Consider the following 20871-nt stretch of genomic DNA (forward strand, 5'->3'; position numbering starts at 1 on the left):
TCTAACAGACACAATGTGATAGTAGTGACAACACACCTCAGCAGAGGACTTGGAGTCTCCTAGGTCCATTCACTGTTTGCTTAGGGGACTAAGGGAGGCCAGGCAGCTTTGCCAACAACCCACGCTCAGGAGTGCCCAGTGGATGGGCCACTGGAGGCAGGCCCAGCCCCTGAAGATCTGCTATGCCCGGGCTCATGACTCATCAGAAAGAAGGAAAACGTGGTAGAAAACTTCAGGGCAGGGATGGGAAGTGAAACTATGATGCAGGAAATGCTAAGGCACCAGATGAGGCTCAAAAGAGAAAGTATAATGGGGGTCAAGGCAGAGGTTACATTATAGCAGTCATAGAGCTTAAATGCACATTATATTTAATTTCCTTGATAGATTTAATTTTTTAAATCTGATAATCATCTAGGGAAGCCATGTGCCTTACCATCCAGGGACTGCAGGGGTCATTTTTACCAAGATGACCAGGGACACCAAGAAGGCAAATTTGGGAGTAAAATGTATGCATTTCTAAAAGTTCCCCAAAGTGACTGACAAGCCATGGCAGGGATGAAAGAACTCCCTAAACTGCTAAGTGTAGGTAACACCTTGGAAGAGTAGCTAAAACAGGATTTAAAAAAAGTTGGAAAGCAAGAATGGCACAGAAGGGAGAAAGGTGACCGCTCAAATTGTAGGTTTGGGGGAGGTAATGATGATGATCAATTTTGTGTCAGGCTGACTCTCACTATACCAAATTTTTTCATACATAATTTTTGGATTTTCAAAACATAAACCAAAAGAAAATCCATCTTTTGCACCATCTTGTTAAAAGAGGACTGTTAGTCCATTCACATTTAGAGACATAAAGTAAGATTTGCCTTGTGGGTGGGGTAAATTGGGTTCCATGTGGAGTGTGGGGGTTTCTCCACAGCAACAAATAATTCTCAGACACCAGCAGAGTGTCAGAGAACTTAACCCAATTCTGACAGTATCTATTGGAGATATAGTCTCACATTCCACAGGTTAAGGGTTCAGTCCTATAAGATTGCCCCACCCCCCAATATACATTTCAGATGCCAGACACAAGTCCAGGTTACCTGTGTTTCTGACAAAGTGGCCAAGACTGGAGGTTCCAACAGACCCCTCCAACTCAGAATGCCAATCAAAAATCCAGGTTGTCTTCTTTACTTCTGACTGATGGTTTGGGTTATAAATCAGAGGTTCTACAACCTCATGTTGGGTATGATTAATTTGCTATCTGTGTACTTCCTGAACACAGATACCTAATAATACTAGTGAAGAATACTACAGCTACATTCCAGGAACTAGTAACACTGGGAAATTTTGTTTCCTTATGAGTTGTCAATACAATTTAAGAAGTCCTTCACAAAAAACACAGTATCTCGAAAACTCATAGCAAAGTGCAGGAATGAAACAAACATAGAACTCAGAGAAACATGTTACTTACTTAATCATCGGTCCGTTGTGACATGAGATAACTCAGGAATAGCTTGATGGAAGAGACGCATAGGGCAAGGTACAGGGAAAAGGCAAGGTGCTGCCAGGCGCACCACCCTCTCCGCATCTACGCATGTTCACTAACGTTGAGGTTCTCCAACATCATCTTCTTCAGTCTTAATGGGGGCTTGTTACATGGTCTTGTAATGATTACATAATTAGCTATTGACAATAAGTTAGCTATTAACAATTGATTAAACCCTCTAGCCCCTCTCCCTTCCCCAGAGGTGTGAGGTGCTGGGGCTGAAAGTTCCAACCCTCTAATCATGTGTTTGGTTCCATGGGCAACCAGAACTCAGTCTTTAGGTACATCCCAAAGTAAACTTATTAACACAAAAGACAACTTTTCCCATTCTCAACTCTTAGGAAATTCTAAGAGTTCCAGGGGCCAGGATTTTCTCTTGGCCTATATAATTTGAAACCTACACACCATCAGGGAGTCCAGTCTTTCAGTGCAGGAATTCACCCATAATCTGGAGTGGCCAATCCTCCTATCTAATAAAGAGGGAATATGCTAATTGACTCTCACACCATCCCAAAATGGCAGCACCCACAGCCAATAAGGAGGGAATATGCTAATTGACTGCCCTGCCCTCAAAGATGGTGGCGCCCACAGCCAAGAAGGAATAGGCTAATTGACTGCCAAACCCTCTAATATGGTAGCATCATCACAGCCACAAGATGGTGGCACCCTGTCCCCTCAGCCCATTGGGGTCTTCTTTCCAATTTAATAGGATATGAAACTAGTCTGTTGAATGAGGGTGCATGCTATAACAAGTACTTGAGTTGAGCATACCACTAACATCAGCAGAAAGATAACTATTAATTGGCTTCATTGCTTTGCCCATGAGAATAAAAGATATTTAACTAATGCTGGATAGAATCTCATTATCATAATGCTATGCAACTTTATCCTTGTGCTAATCCTAGCTCTTTGGTCCCCTGTAGGCACACAAGATCTTCCCATTGGCATCAACAGTACAATGATGCCTACCTATTTGTGTTTGTATAGATTTTACAAAAAGCTGAGAGAAACAAACTTTCATCACAGAGTTAAAATATTTAATGACAAAATTAGGGTTTGTTGTCATAGTGAATCATGAGCAGGTGTTACTTGTCTCTAAAAGAAACAAAAATTGTATTTGACATCTTAGAGAACATCTGAAGAATGAACTGCACAACAGACTTTAGGAGTGCCACAATTCTAAAACTTAAAGAGAAATCTATCTTTAATACCCCATATTTAGGGCATTCTGTAAATATTTTTACATAAATGCACAACCTTTGCTAGCCACAAAAGTATTATTAAGACGGATTTCACTGTACTTTGAAGTCTAACACATACTCTATTTTTTTTCAAAGCTTAAAAATGTTAACTACTGTTCCTGTTACATTTTACAAATACATTTTTAATATGAAATATTAACCTGAATAACTGTATACTTCCTGTACACAGATACCTAATAATACTAGTGAAGAATACTACAGCTACATTCCAGGAACTAATAACACTGGGAAATTTTGTTTCCTTATGAGTTGTCAATACAATTTAAGAAGTCCTTCACAAAAAACACAGTATCTCGAAAACTCATAGCAAAGTGCAGGAATGAAACGAACAGAAATGAAATGCCCTCTACCAAGGTCAGCCAAATTAATTGGTCCCAACTAATGTGAGTCGTTTTAGCAATTTTCTCTAGGTTAGATTGTATTAATATTTTGTATTACAGCACCTTCTACAAAAGGATGTGTTTCACCATAGGGTTCCTGTGCAAGAGTTCAGGAGGTTGAAGAGGGACAGGGATTGATCTTCTGGCCTCTCTGAGGGATGGAGCCCTATTTAAGACTTTGATACTGAGAAGTCAATGTCATGGCCACAGCCAAGAAACAAATCAATAGAGAAAGCTAATTCAGATAGGTCTTCTTCTAATCCAGGCTATTTCCAATAAGACATAAGCCTAAAACATAAACAAAGAGTGAAGAAAGGAAAAGATGTGGAATACTTATATTTGTGAAGAGTAAATATCACAATTTGAGCAGGAAGGAAAGATCTCAAATTTCACAGTATGCTGTGACCTCATCCTCTGCTACTTCAGAAGCAGCTCCCCCAAACACTGTTGTTAGTTGGCAACAAATTGGATTTTTGAGTTTGGCTTATTGTCAGGGTGTTTTAGATTTACCCTTTCAATTATTTATACCAACTATCTACCTCTAAAGCTAGAATCCAATTTGGGAAAATGAATATTTGTGTGTGTCTGAAATGAGTTCTGCAAGCAAAATCTTTTTGGAGTGCTATTTTGGGCTTTTCATAAAAATTATAAATGCTTCTAATGATACTCCTCGGATAGAAAACTTCTTATTTCTTTAAACATTTTAGGCACCAAAAGAAAAGTACAAAGTATTATGGTAAACTTCTATAGTTTACAATATAAATTTTACAGAGTTTTTTAAGAATTGGGTCATCTCCCTAAGAGGATTCAGGAATTTGTCTACTGCAAATCCCACTTCCCTTTTGACACATACTGTTTAAGATAATTTTTTTTCTTCAATAGCCCAATGTTCTATCTCCATGGGAAGTTCTCTATCAGGAGAACTTAAGCTATTGAAATCAGCATAAATAATCCAAAAATCATCTTACACTGCTATGCAAGAGGCTACAATACACGTGAACTCAATTGGCCTCCATGATAGGAAGGGACAGAAAGGGTCCTGAAGATTCAGGCAGCTTAAAAACCATTGTGCTTATGGGGGCAATGGGGCAATAAGGACACATATGTAATACCTAAAGAAAAACAAATCATTGTGCTGCGGTGGGAGGCTGGCCATGTGTCTGAATGTGCAGTTTGCCTCCTGTTTCAGGAGGACAAAGCATGGCTTTCATGTTTAGTATTTGAACCCTTTAAGAAACAGACCCCCAGCCTCTAAACCCAGTGCTACCTCGAGTGATTCAAAACCATACCTGTGAGCCAACTTCTTTAACACTTCATGTTGGTGCTGTTTTATGTCAGACCTGGCAAGCTGCAATTGCCATGAAATGCAATTTGTCTAGAAACCCATACTGAAAATTACATTAAATAAATAGCAATAACATCAACATTTCTAAAAATCAGATACCAGGAAACTGAAGGACATTGAGAGGGTATCTTTTCACATTATCAGTTACATAGACCTTTATCTGGACAAATCAATTCTTGATAAACATCCAAGCTCTTTTCAATACCAGCTACTGGAATTTGGGACAATGACAAAAACAAAACAAAACAAAACAAAACAAAACAAAAAAAACACACACACACAAAGCAGTCATATATACATGCACAGAGGTTTTTAAATAGGCGTTTTCTTCGTTTTTTAACCTCAACTTTTTTAGCCATCATTTAATAGTTTCAAATAATCAGCCTAGAACCAAGTATTTAAACTGTACCTCAGAAAGAAGATTTCTATCTGTGATTCTGATTTGTATTTTTGAATGCTGGTGATGGCTCATGCAATAGATTATTACGTAAAAAGCAAAATCTAAGACTGCTGTTTCCCCTGATAAATCCAATTGTTTTTCATAATACAGATTTATTTTTCAGGATATAGCACCTTAACCTTCAAATTAAGAGTAGCTAGGAGACTGAGTGAAACCAATCATGGCTTGACTTTTATTTCCATCCAGGAACAATAACATCTGATGTCACCATTTTAAAATGTCTTCCTGTTTAATATCAGGGAAAAAATACATGAGGCCAGTTTAGACCCAGCTCAATATATCATTTAGTCCAAATTTCACATTCAAACTACCACAAAAAAAAAAAGTTTAAAAAAAGGCAAAACACATACACACACATACACACAATGGAAAAAAACCACACACACACAAAAAAAAAACCCCAAAATGAAACTGTTGCTATTGCAGCATTCTTAGCAAAATCATTAGGGAAATGTATAAACACAACCTCTTCTTTTTTCATATTAACATCTTCAAAAGAAAAACAAAACCCCTAAATGTCCACATATTATTGGAAAAAAAGAAGCAAGTAGAGGTCCAGAATTTTTGTAAAAACTGCTGAACAAACTCTTCCATTTCTCTTCAGAGGGTCACCAGGATAGGCAGTTCCTCAACATTTGTGCTTCATGGCAAGCTAAGGAGACAGAAAGGGGAGGCGTTATCAGGCAGCAGGAGTTCCATGTGTTCTGTCCCCATGCCCACGATGAGAAGCAGCACCATGATCCTGTGTGCTGCAGTTATCACAGTGCCATGCACAGTGGCATCTAGGAAATGTGCAGCATTTTCCCACATCGTCCATGGAACACTGCATTTGTTACTCCTCCTCACAGTGATTTTGTTAGTGTACGTGGCCAGGTAAGGCAGAGTTCTATGTGATGTTCCCTCATCCCACTGAAGAAACAATGGAAAAGCCAATGCACAATGAGAGATCCACCCTAGGAACAGGAAGGGTAGACGAACAAAGGCCTTTGGGTTCCTGGGTTACTAGTGATCCAGAAACCCAAGACTCTGCAAAGGTAAGTAATTACTGACATCTCCTAAAGCATTACAGTCAACAATGATAGGAAACAATTTTCAATAATTCACTCAATATCCAACCAGGACATTCAACCAAGGCAAAGCACTTGATTAAACTGTGTTAGGGCTGAACACTAGATCAAATCCAGATGGAGGATGTGGTTTATTGAAATGTTAGATCTTAATAAATGAGAACATCAAATATACCATATCATTCAACATCTTCCCCAACCCAGCTGGAGCCCTTAATGATATATTTAAGGAAGTGTATGCACGCATGAACATAAAATTAAATCTGACATGGCTTTTCTCAAACAGATCCTTTCCAAGGAACCCAGAAGGCAGATTTAAGACTGAACTGTAATTCTTCATATGTCCAGAGTCTGATATGCGGGAGTAATCCCTGAGTTTGGGGCGGGAGTGACTGGGGGTAGGTGAGAATGGTTTTTGAGCAAAGAGCAGGTGCTTAAATGTAGGAAATAACTTTGTAGAAAGCCCTCTCCCCACCCCATTTGCATCATGACCAGGGGTTCAGCCCTTGAAGACATAGCAAGGGAAACCCTTCTTATTCCACTCAGAGGTGCTCTGCATCACACAGGAAGATGTCGAAGATACATTTCCCCAGTGTAACATAGGGCAATCAATCCTAGGCTCCCTTTCCCCTTCTTGATGTCTCCAACAAAGAAGCTATGACTTGGGGCTACCACCTCAGGTAGGTCACCTGCAAGAGCAGCACCAACATTTTTCTTGCAGCTGCTGCACCCGGGCCAAGTCAGTATGTGAGTTGGGGAGGGAACTGTGAACCGAGGCCTTATGTTGCTAATCACTGCAAGACCTCTACAGACCTTCTGCAGTGCTGATGCAATAGTCTGTCAACTATCAGACAGTTGGTGAAGTCCTGAGAATGCCTAGGCTATGTGCTAAGTGCTGTGGGTTTTTGCCACAAAGGATGGAGATGGCTTATAACTCCTGACCTCAAAGAGTTTATGGAAACACTAGAGGCCTGGTGCATGAAATGTGTGTTTGTGTGTGTGTGTGTGTGTGTGTGTGTGTGTGAGCACAGCCTGCACCCTCTCCAATCTGAAACCCCTCGGGGCACATCTCTCTCACAATCCAGGACTGCTGGCTCCCAACCGTTCACCTGTCTGCCTGCCTGATTGCCCCTAATCACTTCTGCCTGCCAGCCTGATTACCCCTAACCACTCCCCTGCCAGCCTGATTGATGCCTAACTGCTCCCCTGTGCCCAATTACCCCCAACTGTCCTCCCCTGCAGGCCTGGTCACCCCCCAACTTCCCTCCCCTGCTGGCTCAGTCACCTCTAACTGTCCTCCCCTGTTGGCCTGGTTGCCCCCAACTCCCCTCCCCTGAAGGCTTGGTCCTCCCCAACTGCCCTCCCCTGCAGGCCTGGTCCCCCTCAATTTACCTCCCTTGCAGGCCTGGTCCCTCCCAATTGCCCTTCCTTGCTGGCCTGATCACCCACATCTACCCTCCCCTGCTGGCCATCTTGTGGTGGCCATCTTGTGTTCACATGGGGGCGGCCATCCTGTGTGTTGGAGTGATGGCCAACTTGCATATTACCTCTTTATTATATAGGATGGTGGATGGAAGTGGCAGAGCCAGGGCTCTCCTTCCAGTGCATCCATTCCCTAGCCACACTGTGAGCCTCTCTGCTGTATGGCCCCACATTGTGCTCTGTCTTCCAGTGCTTATACATTATTTAGCAATGTGGGTGAACCATTCATATCAATATAAAGCTGTTAAGTGTTGTGTATAATGAATAACAATCATAAATATTTTATAAATGCTGCTGTCCTATTAGTCGCCGAGCTGTTAACCTTCAACTAGTGGGCTTGTGTCAATTCACCCAATCATTAATCTTCAGCAGTGATGGGGCTGCTGCTGCCAGGTCCTGGTTACCCCTTCAGTGTGTCTGGACCTGCACAAAGGGAGCCCCAGTCAGGCATGTGTGGCCAGCTCAGCTTTACAGAAATACAACTGGATTGGACATTGTGCTATTTGAGGTGTTTCTGTATAAAGCGCAAAGTGGCATCCTTTTAATTGCTTGAGAGTTAGGAGCTAGAATATGGAAGGCAGGGTACTGTTGCTTCCCTGATATAACCTTGAGCTCTAAAATCACAACTGTTTTGTACCTCATGCCTATAAATATCATCTCCAACTCAAATGCGATGGACCAATTTGGAAGTCAGAGTTCCTATAGAAGGGGAGTTTAAAATTTCCTTTTGATACCTTTTATTTTCTTACTCTGTCATGGAAAGCTTTCTCTTTCAAAGCCATGCAAACTACTATACACAAATAATATTAATAATAATAATAATAATAACAATTAATAATAATAATAAAAATCATTATTCATACTGGGGGAATCTTTAAGAGGCCTGGACTTTTGAGGTCCCTTCAGGCCCAGAGACCCAAAGGAAGCACACAGAGTAAGGACACAAGCAGCCAGTGAGGCAGATGCCACTTACCACTCCCTCCCCCACACATGCGGGCTTGTGCAAAACAGGGCGGATCACTGTTCCTTTCTGCGAGAAATGTCATTGGAGGATGCCTGGGTGTGGGATCCTGCTCTCGCCTGCTGACGCACTGTCCTGCAGGCCTCAGAGTACTGCACACACTGCAACGTTGTTGTGCTTCGGGGCAGGGACAGTGAGCAGATTGGTTCTGTGGCTGAGCTGCACTTTCCTAAGGGCTAAGACTGTACCCGGCCCACAGCTCAGGAAGGAACCCCACTTCCTCAAGCCAGGCAGGCCGAGTTGGGGGAGAGGGGCTGCAGGAGCATTTTCCATCTGCTCTACAGAACACAAACGCCCACACATCTTGATGGCAGGGTCATGAAAGGTGATCCACTAGCTGGCACACCTGGGTCATTGCAGGAGTACCGGGGAAAGCGAGAAAGCCGGAGATCCTGTTCTCTTGCAATCTAAAGGGCAGGCCATGCTCTCCAGCCAGAGCTGCTGCCCTTGTTCAACCAGGAAACAAGAAGAACTGTCACCTAGAATTGCCTTTCTCTGCTCGGGCTCTCATGTGTGCACTGAGTCTTGACTTGTAAGTTCAGCCCGCTCTTCCTGAGTCAGTACAGACACATTTGTCTGGGGAATGGAATGCCTGGCTTCCACCTCTGAACTCTCTCCTCACCAGGCAGCCTGGAGGGTTCTGATCAGTGAAAGGACGTCTTCATGGTCAGCCTATATCAGTGGGTTCAAATCAGGAAGCCCCAGTCTCCAGGAAAATAGCCACAGCTTATCTAAAGAGGCCAGTCTCCTCGTTAGGAATACTGCCAATGGCGGTGATTCATAAGCACACATCCCAGTTTGGCCCCAACAGTGTCTCCCTCACACTCCCTGGACAGACACAAGCAGCCCCTCCCTCTCCTCCTCAGAACATCCACGGGAGGGGATGTCACTGGATGGCACGGGTCCTCCCAGTGCTTAAAGCTAGAGGCCTTTTTGCCTTTGGTAGGCTAGTCGGTTTCTTTTCCGATGGATCCTGCTTCAAGGACTGCTCTGTGTTTAGAAAGCATCAACATGTAGCAGGAGGTCATCCCTCCCACCATTGGAGGATACAACATTGTCCCCTCTGACCCTTCCCATCGCTGTGTTAGGATCCTCAAGCCCATTTCTACACACCCCCTTTCCCATCATACTAGATTCATTATGCGACCACATAGGGCAGATTCAGCAGAAACCATTGTTATGGACATAATTATAACAAACTAGAGGCCTAGGGCATGGGTGGGGGTCCTGCCAGCCAGGCCCTATTGGAGAGGCTGCAAGCTGTTGGCTGGCCAGCCCTGCCCCTGATCAAACTCCAGGTTGAACTTTTGGTCGAACTCCCGGTTGAGGGGACAATTTGCATACTAGCCTATTATTATATGGGGTATTAATCTAGATGTATATGTGATAATAGATTGGGAGTTTGGAATTCATTCAATTCTCTCAGTAACCTAGCAGATAGGTTTAGTATTAATTATTCATATTTTACTGATGAAGATACTGGAATTTAGAGAATTAAGCACTTGTCCCAGGGCACTGATGAGTAAATTACTGAGATGATAAATCAAACACAAGATGTTAATCACCACACCATACATACTGCCTTCCCAATTACTTAACAAACTTTCCCAAAATATCAGGGAAACAGATGACCATGGCCAAGAATTCCGGCCATCTGCTTATGTTATCCAGTCCAGTGTTTGTATAAATTCTTCTGAGGGGGTCGCCCACATCCATGACCTCTATGTATTGTCTACTCCACCTTAGGAAGTGCAATTTCACAGACATCCTTGGTAACCTAGTTCATGGTTTAATCATTAACCGAAGCTCTTGTTTTAGCAGAATTTTATCAGTGCACGATCGCTTGCTCTATTCTGTGGGGTCATACATAAAAGAGAATCCCTTCCCAAAGTTGAAGACAATTACAAATTATTCCCTTTAGCCTTCTCTTCTCCAAATCAACACTTTAACTGTTTCTCCAGACTTCCTCTGTCCACCCTTCATTTGAGTCACTAAAGTTGCTGTTGCTAAAAATGAAGCTGGGGCTGGATTCCTAGCATTTCCATCTCATCATTATTTCTGCATTATGTAGGCTAGAGAAGGGATCAAGGGACAAGCGAACCATAAATCTGAGCTCCCTCCGTCTGTGACAGCCACAGCAAGTCGAGGCTCTGGCCTGCATTTCAAACAGATCTGCCCATGTCTCCTCCAGGGAACTTCAAAGGGGCCCCCAAAGCAGCTGTTCAGTAAGCCCCTGTCATGATAGAGAATTGATGACACAATGAAACAGGTCTGTAAAAAAGGGGCTGCAGGAAGGGAAGGCAGGAAGCATCCATTTAGAATTGGATCCACAGTCTGGTCCAAGCCTGAGCCCGGTGCCTGAGCTCGGCTAGAGAGATTTTTCTTATTATTTCTGGGGTTGTCTATTCTTGTTTCCTCAGCAGAAGTGGGGTTTTCTATTGAAGCAAATCAACCCCCACCCCCATTCCCCAACAAAGTCACCTGAAAAGCATATGTGTAAGGACAGATCATGAGTCTGAGATGCTAACACTTATCAGCGGAAGTTGTTTCTGGAAACCTCGATTTAAATCACTAGCCAGAGAAGAACTGCTTTTTTTATTTTAAACACAAGAAGAGCAGTAAATCAATCCTCTCCATTGTCTGACCAACTGGGACTCTTTCCTTTGGTTTGTGACTGCCTCAGACAGCTAGCTGCCAATAAAAACTCCTCCTTCCCTTTCCCCTTCCAAAAGGCACATTCTTAGCAAGTGTGTGAATGTGTGTGTGTGTACCCACAGTCACAGTCACAGTCACTGGGAAATGCTTTTCTCTGGGTTCAGAGGCAGGAGGGAACTGTGCAGGCAGCTCTGCGCTGGTCAGGCCGGCCTTAGAGGTCCACAGCCCCTTGAAGAGTGAGGCCAGCCCTGAGATGCACCATGCCTTGGGACGACAGCTTGATTTCATATGGTGAAAAGATAAGAACACAGGATGCTGAGCTCATGATTGGAAAAAGACAGCAAGGAAAAGTCAGCACAAGCAGCCCTAAATCCTCTTCCAGCACTGGCCAAGGGAGGAGGGGCGTTCTGGGACCTGAGCTCTTCCTCCCTCCCCACACTGTTCCCTGAGACCTGAGCCCTAAACTTCTGGGCAAGAATTAAAGATGGTCCATACTTCTTTAAGGTCTAAGGTCAGAGATAGGAATAAAGATGCCAGAAAGGAGATATCTAAAGCAGAAAAGAGACATCCAAAGAAACAGGGACAGAGAGGAATCTTTCAGGACTCTGGTACTTACCAAGTAGCAAATGGAAATTGTATAGGGGAGAAAAGGCTTGATTTTGTATCTCCCCTCATGGGACACAGAGGGAAAACAAGTTTCTCAGCATCCAAGCTCTCTGACAGCCCAGACCTGAGACCTCTGGCATCTGCAGAACCCACCTTGTGTGCAGTTTCTGCAAACTGCTGAGCGCTGTTCTTTAAGTCCTCGGTCTTCTCCTCTGCTCGGCCTAACCGCTCCCCACGCTCGTTCAAGGCCTGGCTCGCTTTCTGCACGGCACTGGACACACTGTCGGCCGCTGAATGGAGGATGCTGTTTCCTGAAGAAGGACAGCAAGAGCATCAGACACTGACTTGGCTGGCCCACAGTGACAGACCCCTGCCAGGGGTGAGCAGCCTGTAAGAGCAGGGCAGGCCACACTATACAAAGGCCAAGTCAACATTTCTTCTCATTGGGTCTCACTGAATCACTGGCAGGAAAAACACCTGCTGGCTATAGGACCTGGGCAAATGCTGAAAGCTTCTTGTACATCCCCATCCCCATCCCCAACACACCACTCATTTCCACTCTCTTGGCATTCTGCTTATAGAAGCATAAAGGGACTGGGTCCTCTTAAATTTAGGATTTGGCTTGCATGGGAAATGGGAATTCTGATAAGTTCAGGGAATTAGGCAAGTTTAATGAGATATGTCTGGATCGTATGTGCCTTTCCCATTGACCCGGGGTTTAGGTGAAAAACCACAGGAAAACTGGGGGCACAGAACTTTTCCAGATACAATGCTCTGTATTCATTTCAATTCTCCCCTTCCATTTCAATCTTCATCCTTAAAGGTATGTCTCCACATAAGACGCTTTGAATCAACCTCAACGTCCGGAGTAGATGTGTCACCTCCCAACCTTGAATTCTGAGCTGTGGCTCTGTTGGTTGGGTCTCCTTGCCTTTGATCTCAAGTATAATATATGAAATATATAGCCTCAACACCGCACTTTAGCCAGGAGGTAGAAAACAGTGAATTAGTGAACTTAGCACTCCCAGATTCACTAGAGATGATACCGAGGAAGTTGGAAGCCATCATGTTTCAAAAGGCTAGGCATCCCTGAATCCCACTTGCCAGGACGTGGAAACAGAACTCAACAGTGAAGAACTGGCAGATGCATAAGCCACTGAGAACAAGTCTCTTGCAAAATGACAACTGAAGGAAATTTATGGCTGCATTTTGTTAACATTTTGTGGAAGATATTTAATGGCATTTAGTGTAATGGCTTTATGTCTTTGAATAAGTTTATTACATCATTTAACTTTATACCTGAGATGGATGCATTTAGCCACAGACAGCTTTTAATAGAAATGTAATTTCCTCTTGTCTCAGCTGCAAAGGCTTCCTAATTTCTCCTCTGTGAGAACAGTCTGTGGTTTGTAGAAAATGATCTCAGGACAAGAAAATGCCTTGCCCAGAGGAAGCACTTCATGAATTGTTTATCATTTTTCTTCTTTAGGGGTGGATTTCAAGGGCTTCCACTAGCATCAAAGGAGGGAGAATGGGGGTAACTTAGTATTACTCAGTTGCATCAAGCACTGCAATGAGCCGAGATAAATCAGCACAGATGAACAGGGACCAGGGGAAAAGAGGTCCTGGAGAAATCTGGTTGAATGCAAGGGTTGGAATGGAAGGTCTAGGACCTCAGAACAGATTTAGGAGGAGAAATCTTGATCCTTCTTTTTTTTCACTTTATACTAGTAACTATGATGACAGCCTAACATCACTGTCTAACATTTCATTAGCTTTTTGCAATCATAAAACTCCTTCACAAATATCTCATTTGTCCAAAAATTCAACCTCTAAAGGTTGAGAGTAGTTGAGGTTAAGTGACTTGTACAAGATCAGGTCACCAGGGACATAGACAGCACTGGAACCTGGTATTCCAATGACTTTTCCTTGTTCTGTACCTTCCTCTTTGCAGATAGGGTGTTGGTTCTGGGAAGCAATCTACTATACCAGAATTGTAGGCAGACAAGCAAAGAGAGATTTTGACAGGTTATTTCCCCAGGTAATGCCTGACTGTTTCTGCCCTCAATACATTGCTCTTGGTAAATGAAGAATTATTGCCCATGTGACATTGCAAGTCAAGTGTTCTCAAGAAGAAAGAGGGCATTGGGATGGAATGGGAAGATGGAGAAGGGACTGGCAGGTGAGGAGTGGGGGAGGGCACAAGAAGATTCCCCCCTTTCCTGCTTCCTTCCCCATACCCAGCTTAGTCACCAGAGTCTAGGGAAAGGATAGGGCCAAGAATCTGCAACCTCACAGCTAGGAATAGCTGCACTTGCAGTGGTCGGCAAACTCATTAATCAACAGAGCCAAATATCAACGGTAATGATTGAAATTATTTTGAGAACCAAATTTTTTAAACTTAAACTACATAGGCAGGTACATTGTTATTAACTTAATTAGGGTACTCCTAAGCTGGCCTTTGCTAAAAACTCAAGAGGCCAAAGAGCCACATGTGGCTCGAGAGCCGCAGTTTGCCCACCACTGCAAAAAAGTAAAGGGATTTTATAATTAGCTTTGACAAAATGAAGAGGGATTATAACCAATACTTTTCTTTTTACTGTGGAATTGATCCTCATGATGTTCTCAAAGTTCAGATATATCTGTGTTTCTGAAATGATCCTGCTATGCATAAGCCATACTGCTTTCTTGTCATGACTTCCATAAAGTTAATTTTGTACATGACTTCAGATGACACTATATCCTGTTTTATATGATATGATTTAACCAATAGTCATTATAACTAAAAGAACACTAAATGTTATAACTAAAAGAGGGAACCAAATGCTGTCTCCACTATTCAAGGATGACACTGTTGACTACTATCAATAGAAAATCTATCTCAGGTTTTTGGACATGAGGATGAATTTGAACAAATCTTGTTGCCTAAGTTGAAATGACCTCTTCTGGTTTCAATTCTACCCAAATTTCAGGCCCAGTGAAGTCCTATCACCTTCATCAAGCTTCAGGACAATTCTATTCTTTCCTTTCCCTCAACTCAGGGAGAATTGTGCATATCCTTCTGGTGTGCTTTATCATGTACAATCCTGGGCAACATTTCCACCTCATTTTTTCACCTGTAGATGCACTGACTTCCAAGTTGGAGTATAAATTCCCTGAGAACACCACTTGACTCTATTGACCATTCCCTAATTATTGAATTTTCTTCTCTTTATTTGGGTCTCCTGCTTGCTTACTTTCTTTCTGAGATCATCTTGCTAATGCTGTAATTTAAGGATTCTGTCCTTGGCCATCTTCTCTTATGCACTCTACAGACTCTCTCTGCGACAATTTTACTCAGCTCATGGCTTCAATGGTCAAACTTTTATCCTTAGCTAGACTGTGCTGCTGAGCTCCATCCAAATCCTTATGATTTCTTACTGGACAATTCCAGGTGGGTGGCCCAAACTCATCTTGAAATCAGTATGTCTAATCATGACCCTGTTATCCTTCCCTTCATACTTGCTTTTCCTTTGGGTTCTCCTGCTCAGTGACTAACCTCTCTATCTGCCCAGCTCCTCAATTCAGAAGTCTGGAAGTCTAGATTCCTCCCTCCTTTTTACCCCATACAACTAAAGGTCACCTCCTACACAGCTCTCTGCTCTCTACCATTCTCATTGTTTCTGTATCGGTCCAATTCCTCTCTTCTTCAGAGTTATAGAGACAGCCTTTTATCTACCTGTCCCTATACTTCTTCTGGTCTGTCTTCCACACTTTTATAGTATCGGGTCTAGTAATAATTAATGTCGTTTTTAAACATTATTTTAAAATCTTGCTTGGCATTGACTTGTATTGACATAACCTTCAAACACGTATCTACAGAACGTGTGAAGTGCAATTAACAAGTTTTGCTTGAAAAAGTTTGTGTTTGGTTTGGTTTTTGTTGCAAAACTAGGGCTAAGAAGATGGCGGATGAAGAGCATATTCGGCACTGCATGCTTTACGAGTTCCAATTAGGAAGAAAAGCAAGTGAGGCTGCAAAAAACATCTGTAGTGCTCTTGGTCAAGATGCAGTTAGCGCCAGAAAATGCCAGCGTTGGTTTGAGAAATTTCGCGAGGGAAATTTTTCGTTAGATGACAAGAGTGGTCGAGGCCGTGTGTCCAATTTTGATCAAGAAGCTCTTCAAGCTCTTTTGGTGCAAATCCTCAAATTACCCAACAAGAGCTTGTGACAACTTTAAATTGTTCACAAAAAACAATTTCCAATCAATTGTGTGCACTTGGCAAAGTCCAAAAGTTTGGAAAATGGGTTCCTCATGAGTTGACCGACAACAACCGTAATCAAAGAGTCACAATTTGCAGTTCGCTCCTTCTCGTCAAAACCGTTTGCCATTTTTAGAGCAAATTGTTACCAGAGATGAAGAAAGGGTGCTGTATGTTAATTTGAAAAGGCGGCCTCAATGGTTGGACAAAAATGAGGCTCCACAGCCCACGCCAAAACCTGACTTGCATGCGAAAAAAGTGATGTTTTGTGTTTGGTGGAATTTTAAAGGAATTCTTCATTATGAACTTTTACCATCTAACCAAACCATTACAAGTGCAGTGTATAGTGCCCAATTGGAAAGGTTAGCCCAAACTTTAAGAGAAAAAGAACCTGCGCTGATTAATCGGAAGGGCGTAATTCTTCACCACGATAACGCACGACCGCATACTGCAAGAATCACTGCTGAAAAACTGCGCCAGTTGGAATGGGAAGTTCTCCCTCAACCTGCATATTCTCCTGATATTGCCCCTTCCGATTACCATTTGTTTCGTTCTTTGCAAAACTTTCTTCTTGGAAAAAAAGTTAATAATGAAGAATGCCTCAAAAATGCATTGACCGAATTTTTTGCATCAAAATCACAAGAATTTTACAACAGAGGGATTAAAATGCTTCCTGAGCGTTGGGCACAAGTAGTAGAAAACAACGGCAACTATATTGTTGATTAAATTTTGTTGTATTGTTTAAATAAATTCGATTTAAAAAAGTATTAGAAAACGACATTAATTATTACTAGACCTAATAAACTCTTAAAAAGGCAAGTCTGTTTTCCATAGTGACTGCACCAGTTTATATTCCCACTAGCAGTGTTGGAGGGCTTCTTTTTCTCCATATCTTCTCCAATACTCATTTCATTATTTCTTTCTTTCTTTTTTAAAAAAATATATTTTATTCACTTTTTACAGAGAGGAAGAGAGAGGGATAGAGAGTTAGAAACATCGATGAGAGAGAATCATCGATCAGCTGCCTCTTGCACATCCCCAATTTGGGATGTGTCTGCAACCAAGGTACATGACCTTGACTGGAATCAAACCTGGGATCTTTCAGTCCACAGGTCAACACTCTATCCACTGAGCCAAACTGGTTTCAGCATCATTACATTATTTCTTGTACTGCGCTCAGCATGGCCAGTGTTGAATCTGAGGAGGGGCTGTGTGGTGACAGAGGTAAGCACAAAATAGAGTATACAGATGTCATACTATAAAGTGGTATACCTGAAATGTATATAATGTTAACCAATGTTAGCCCAATAAATTTAATTTGAAATAAAAAAGGCAAGTCTGTTACCACCTCCCCACTACTTTGAGATAAAAGTGAGACTCGTACTCTGCTTCTCTCTCTTAGGTCATCTCTTGGAACACCATCCATTTTCCCTTCTATCTAGCATTTTCTAATCCCACACCTTGCCAGAATTTTCACAAAAGTGTCATGTTTCTTTTATCTATATGCCTTTGTACTTCCTGCTACCTCTGTCTGGAACTCTGCTTCTCATCTTCGTCCTCACACTTATTCCTAAATGCTGCAATACACTCCAGACCTCTTTTCTAGGAAACCTTATCATATTTAGCGCATACTACCCTTGATGACCCCAGCACACACATCATCATCGTATAATCGTATATCTACACTGAGTGGCCAGATTATTATGATCTTTGAACACATAATAATCTGGCAATATATATATTAGATGCCTGGTGCATGAATTCATGCATGGGTAAGGGGTCCAGCCGGCCTGGCCAGGGGGAGGGGACATGGGCAGTTGGCTGGCCTCCCTGGTTGAACTCCTGGTACAGGGAACAATTTGCATATTAGCCTTTTCTTATATAGGATATACACCGAGTGGCCAGATTATTGTGCATCCAGAGATCATAATAATCTGGCCACTTGTGTATTTGAAATGGCATATTTATTTTTCTGCATGTAATTGTTGGATATCTAGGGTAAGCTCCTTGAGGGCAGAAGCTGTGTCTTTCTCACTTCTGATTCCCAATCCATGGCACACAGTAGACACTTAATAATGTTGGTTAACTGAGGGCAGCAAGTATATATCATCCCTCTTATGATTTCTTCATGCCTTAGCAGAGAGTTGGACATGTAACTGATGCTGTCATATGATCTAAGTCCTGAAATTCTAAATTTGCCAAATGGCTAAGGGTTTAGTCTATGTCAGTGAAGTTAACTATCTCCTTTAGAGATTGTGCCAGGAATTTAATGAATTAGGTCAACAAAATGCAAAAGAAAATATTTTTGCTATAGAAAAAGTAAAGAGAATGTTTTTTCTTTAAATTGTTATTAGTCTTAAAATAAACAATTGTAAAGTATAAAAATAATAGAAGTTAAACAGTTTAATAAATCCAATGCAAGAATGACAGTGGCCTGAATCTTACTATTTCTAGGCATTTAATAAAATATGCTTCTCATAACAACCTAATGTGATGGGCATATCATCATTTTTAAAATCCCACTTTTACAGTTGGAAGCAGTAACATAGAGCGATTTAACAGTGTGCCAGGAATCACACAGTAAACAAATAGCATTGTGTGAACTGACTCTCCATGGGAATTTCCTTGTACTGGATTAATGACACAGTGTGTAGTAACTATATGCAATAAGACTAGTGTAACAATTCCTAATGTACTTCTTAAAGTCATAATATGAAACAAAAGATCCTGTCCTTATTATAAGTTAAAAAAAATACTGTAGAAAATTTAGAATATACATTATTATAAAAAGGCAATAAAATCATGTCATATTCAATTGCTTAAAGATGACCATAAATTATATTTATGATACATTTTATTGTAGTATTTTTCTGTATATACTTTTCTGAAACCATACTCTATATTTAGTTATATATATCCTATTGTGGGTACTTTCCTATGTCATGAAAATTTGTTTGAAAATACTGTTTACAATGGCAGAGTTACACTATTGTAATTTATTCAACTATTACTCTTTTAAAGATATTGTTGTGTTTCAAAAATTCTTATTTTTTCAAATAAGGTTGCAGTTACCTTCTTGCATTTACACACACACACACACACACACACACACACACACACAATCTTTGCCCACATCTCTGATAATTCCTAGAAATAAAACTGCTGGTTCAAAGGACATACACATTTTTGAGGCTCTTGGTGGATGTGAAAGATTGCTCCCATGAAAGATTTGTTCAACATTCAGAACTATTCATTTGAGTGCATACTATGTGCTAGGCACTGTTATGTTGACACAGTTGGCAGAAAGACTTTGAGGGCGTGATTTACCTTCTCTGATCTTTAATGTCCTCATCTTTGATATGAACACCATGCCTTCCATTGCATGTGGCTGATGTGGAAATGAAAATGAAGATGTATACAAAGTGCCTGCGGGTGTTCAGTGGATACTTGCCCCTCCACCTCCCAAAGATCACATCTGCTTCGGAGGAACCTTGGAAATGGCACAATACACCCTATTCCATTGCATGTCTCCTGCTTTGCTCTCTTACTCAGGGCTAACTGTCTTGAGGCTCGCAGAGGACATTTCAGACATCTTGTATACCTGCTGTGTGTAGCTCAGTGTGTTGCTTAGACATGGAGCTGAACACATACTCATTAAATCAATGAGTATGCTTTGTATATATCATGCCTGACTCAAAGGTTGGGGCTTATCATAGTGCACTGAGTTAATCTGGAACTAAAACTGCCTTCCAAAGCAGACAGAGCAGTAATTCTTTCAAAACAGACACAACTGCCTTTTAAATTATAGCCTCCAAAGAGTACAGCAGACACTATTCTTACTTCATTGATATTGCATTCACATATTACTGTTTAAAAATCACAATAAAAAAGCAACAGTAGAGAAGAAGAAAGAGGAGGAAAGATTTTGTTTTTGTTGTTGTTAATCCTTACTGAAGGATATTTTTCCTTTTTTTTTTTTTTTTTTTTTTTTTTTTTTTTTTTTTTTTAAGAGAGAGAGTGAAAAGTAGGGAGGGGAAGACAGAGAGAGACAGAAACATTGATGTGAGAGAGACACACTAATTGGTTGCTTCCTACATGTACCCCAACCATGGCCAGGTATCAAGCCTGCAACTGAGTTACATGCCCTTGACCAGAATTGAACCCAGGACCCTTCAATCGGAGAGCTTATGCTCTATCCACTGAACCAAACTGGTTAGGGCAAGGAGAGGAAAGATCTTAAAAAGCACATGAAATACTCTAATAGCACAAATATCAACATAATTTCTTTTGATTGTCCTAGACTTCAGGTTGCATCTTGATAATCAAAATTGCTAATTCTATAGTTAATAAAGAGGCAAATTAAAAAGAATTTTGGCAGCTACTTCCTGTATAAATACATATATAATATTGGAAATGCAAAATTATATATGTATATTTTGGTGAAAAAGTTAGTGGAAAAATCATATAAAAATAAGTGATTGACAAATACATACCAATTTACACTCATTGATGAGTGCAAATTGTCATTTCAGAGCACTCTTTTAAAATGAAATCTGTTAATAGTTTTACTTGGACTACTTCTATCCCACAATCAACTAACCAATTAGGAATACCTCTTCAATAAGACCCATTTATCCAAACTAATTTAGAGGAAAATCAATTATGGGAAAAAATGTGTATAAAGTAGATTTTGGTTCTACTATAATAAACTCTAAAAAATTGGCATGGAGATCTATTATATTAAATCTGTTAATAGATCAAAAAACACTAGTAAATCCCATATATACCCAAAGTGTTGAATAATAATTTATTTTTGAGTAGAT

General features: G+C 41.2%; 1 protein-coding gene across 3 annotated transcripts in view; it reads right to left on the reverse strand.

Moving 5' to 3' along the window:
• Positions 1-4226: 4226 nt before the first annotated feature.
• STXBP6 (syntaxin binding protein 6) overlaps positions 4227-20871 on the reverse strand; it is a 257098-nt gene continuing 240453 nt past the window's right edge. For all 3 annotated transcript variants that reach the window (XM_084893613.1, XM_084893615.1, XM_084893614.1), the window contains exons 5-6: positions 11960-12117; positions 4227-5627 (exon numbers count right to left, since the gene is read on the reverse strand). In XM_084893613.1, the coding sequence (XP_084749739.1) occupies positions 5604-5627; positions 11960-12117 (182 nt within the window). In that variant the 3' untranslated portion in view covers positions 4227-5603. The remainder of the gene's footprint in view (positions 5628-11959; positions 12118-20871) is intronic.

The sequence above is a fragment of the Pipistrellus hanaki genome (assembly GCF_964339955.1).
Source record: "Pipistrellus hanaki genome assembly, chromosome: 1".
Taxonomy (NCBI): Eukaryota; Metazoa; Chordata; class Mammalia; order Chiroptera; family Vespertilionidae; genus Pipistrellus; species Pipistrellus hanaki.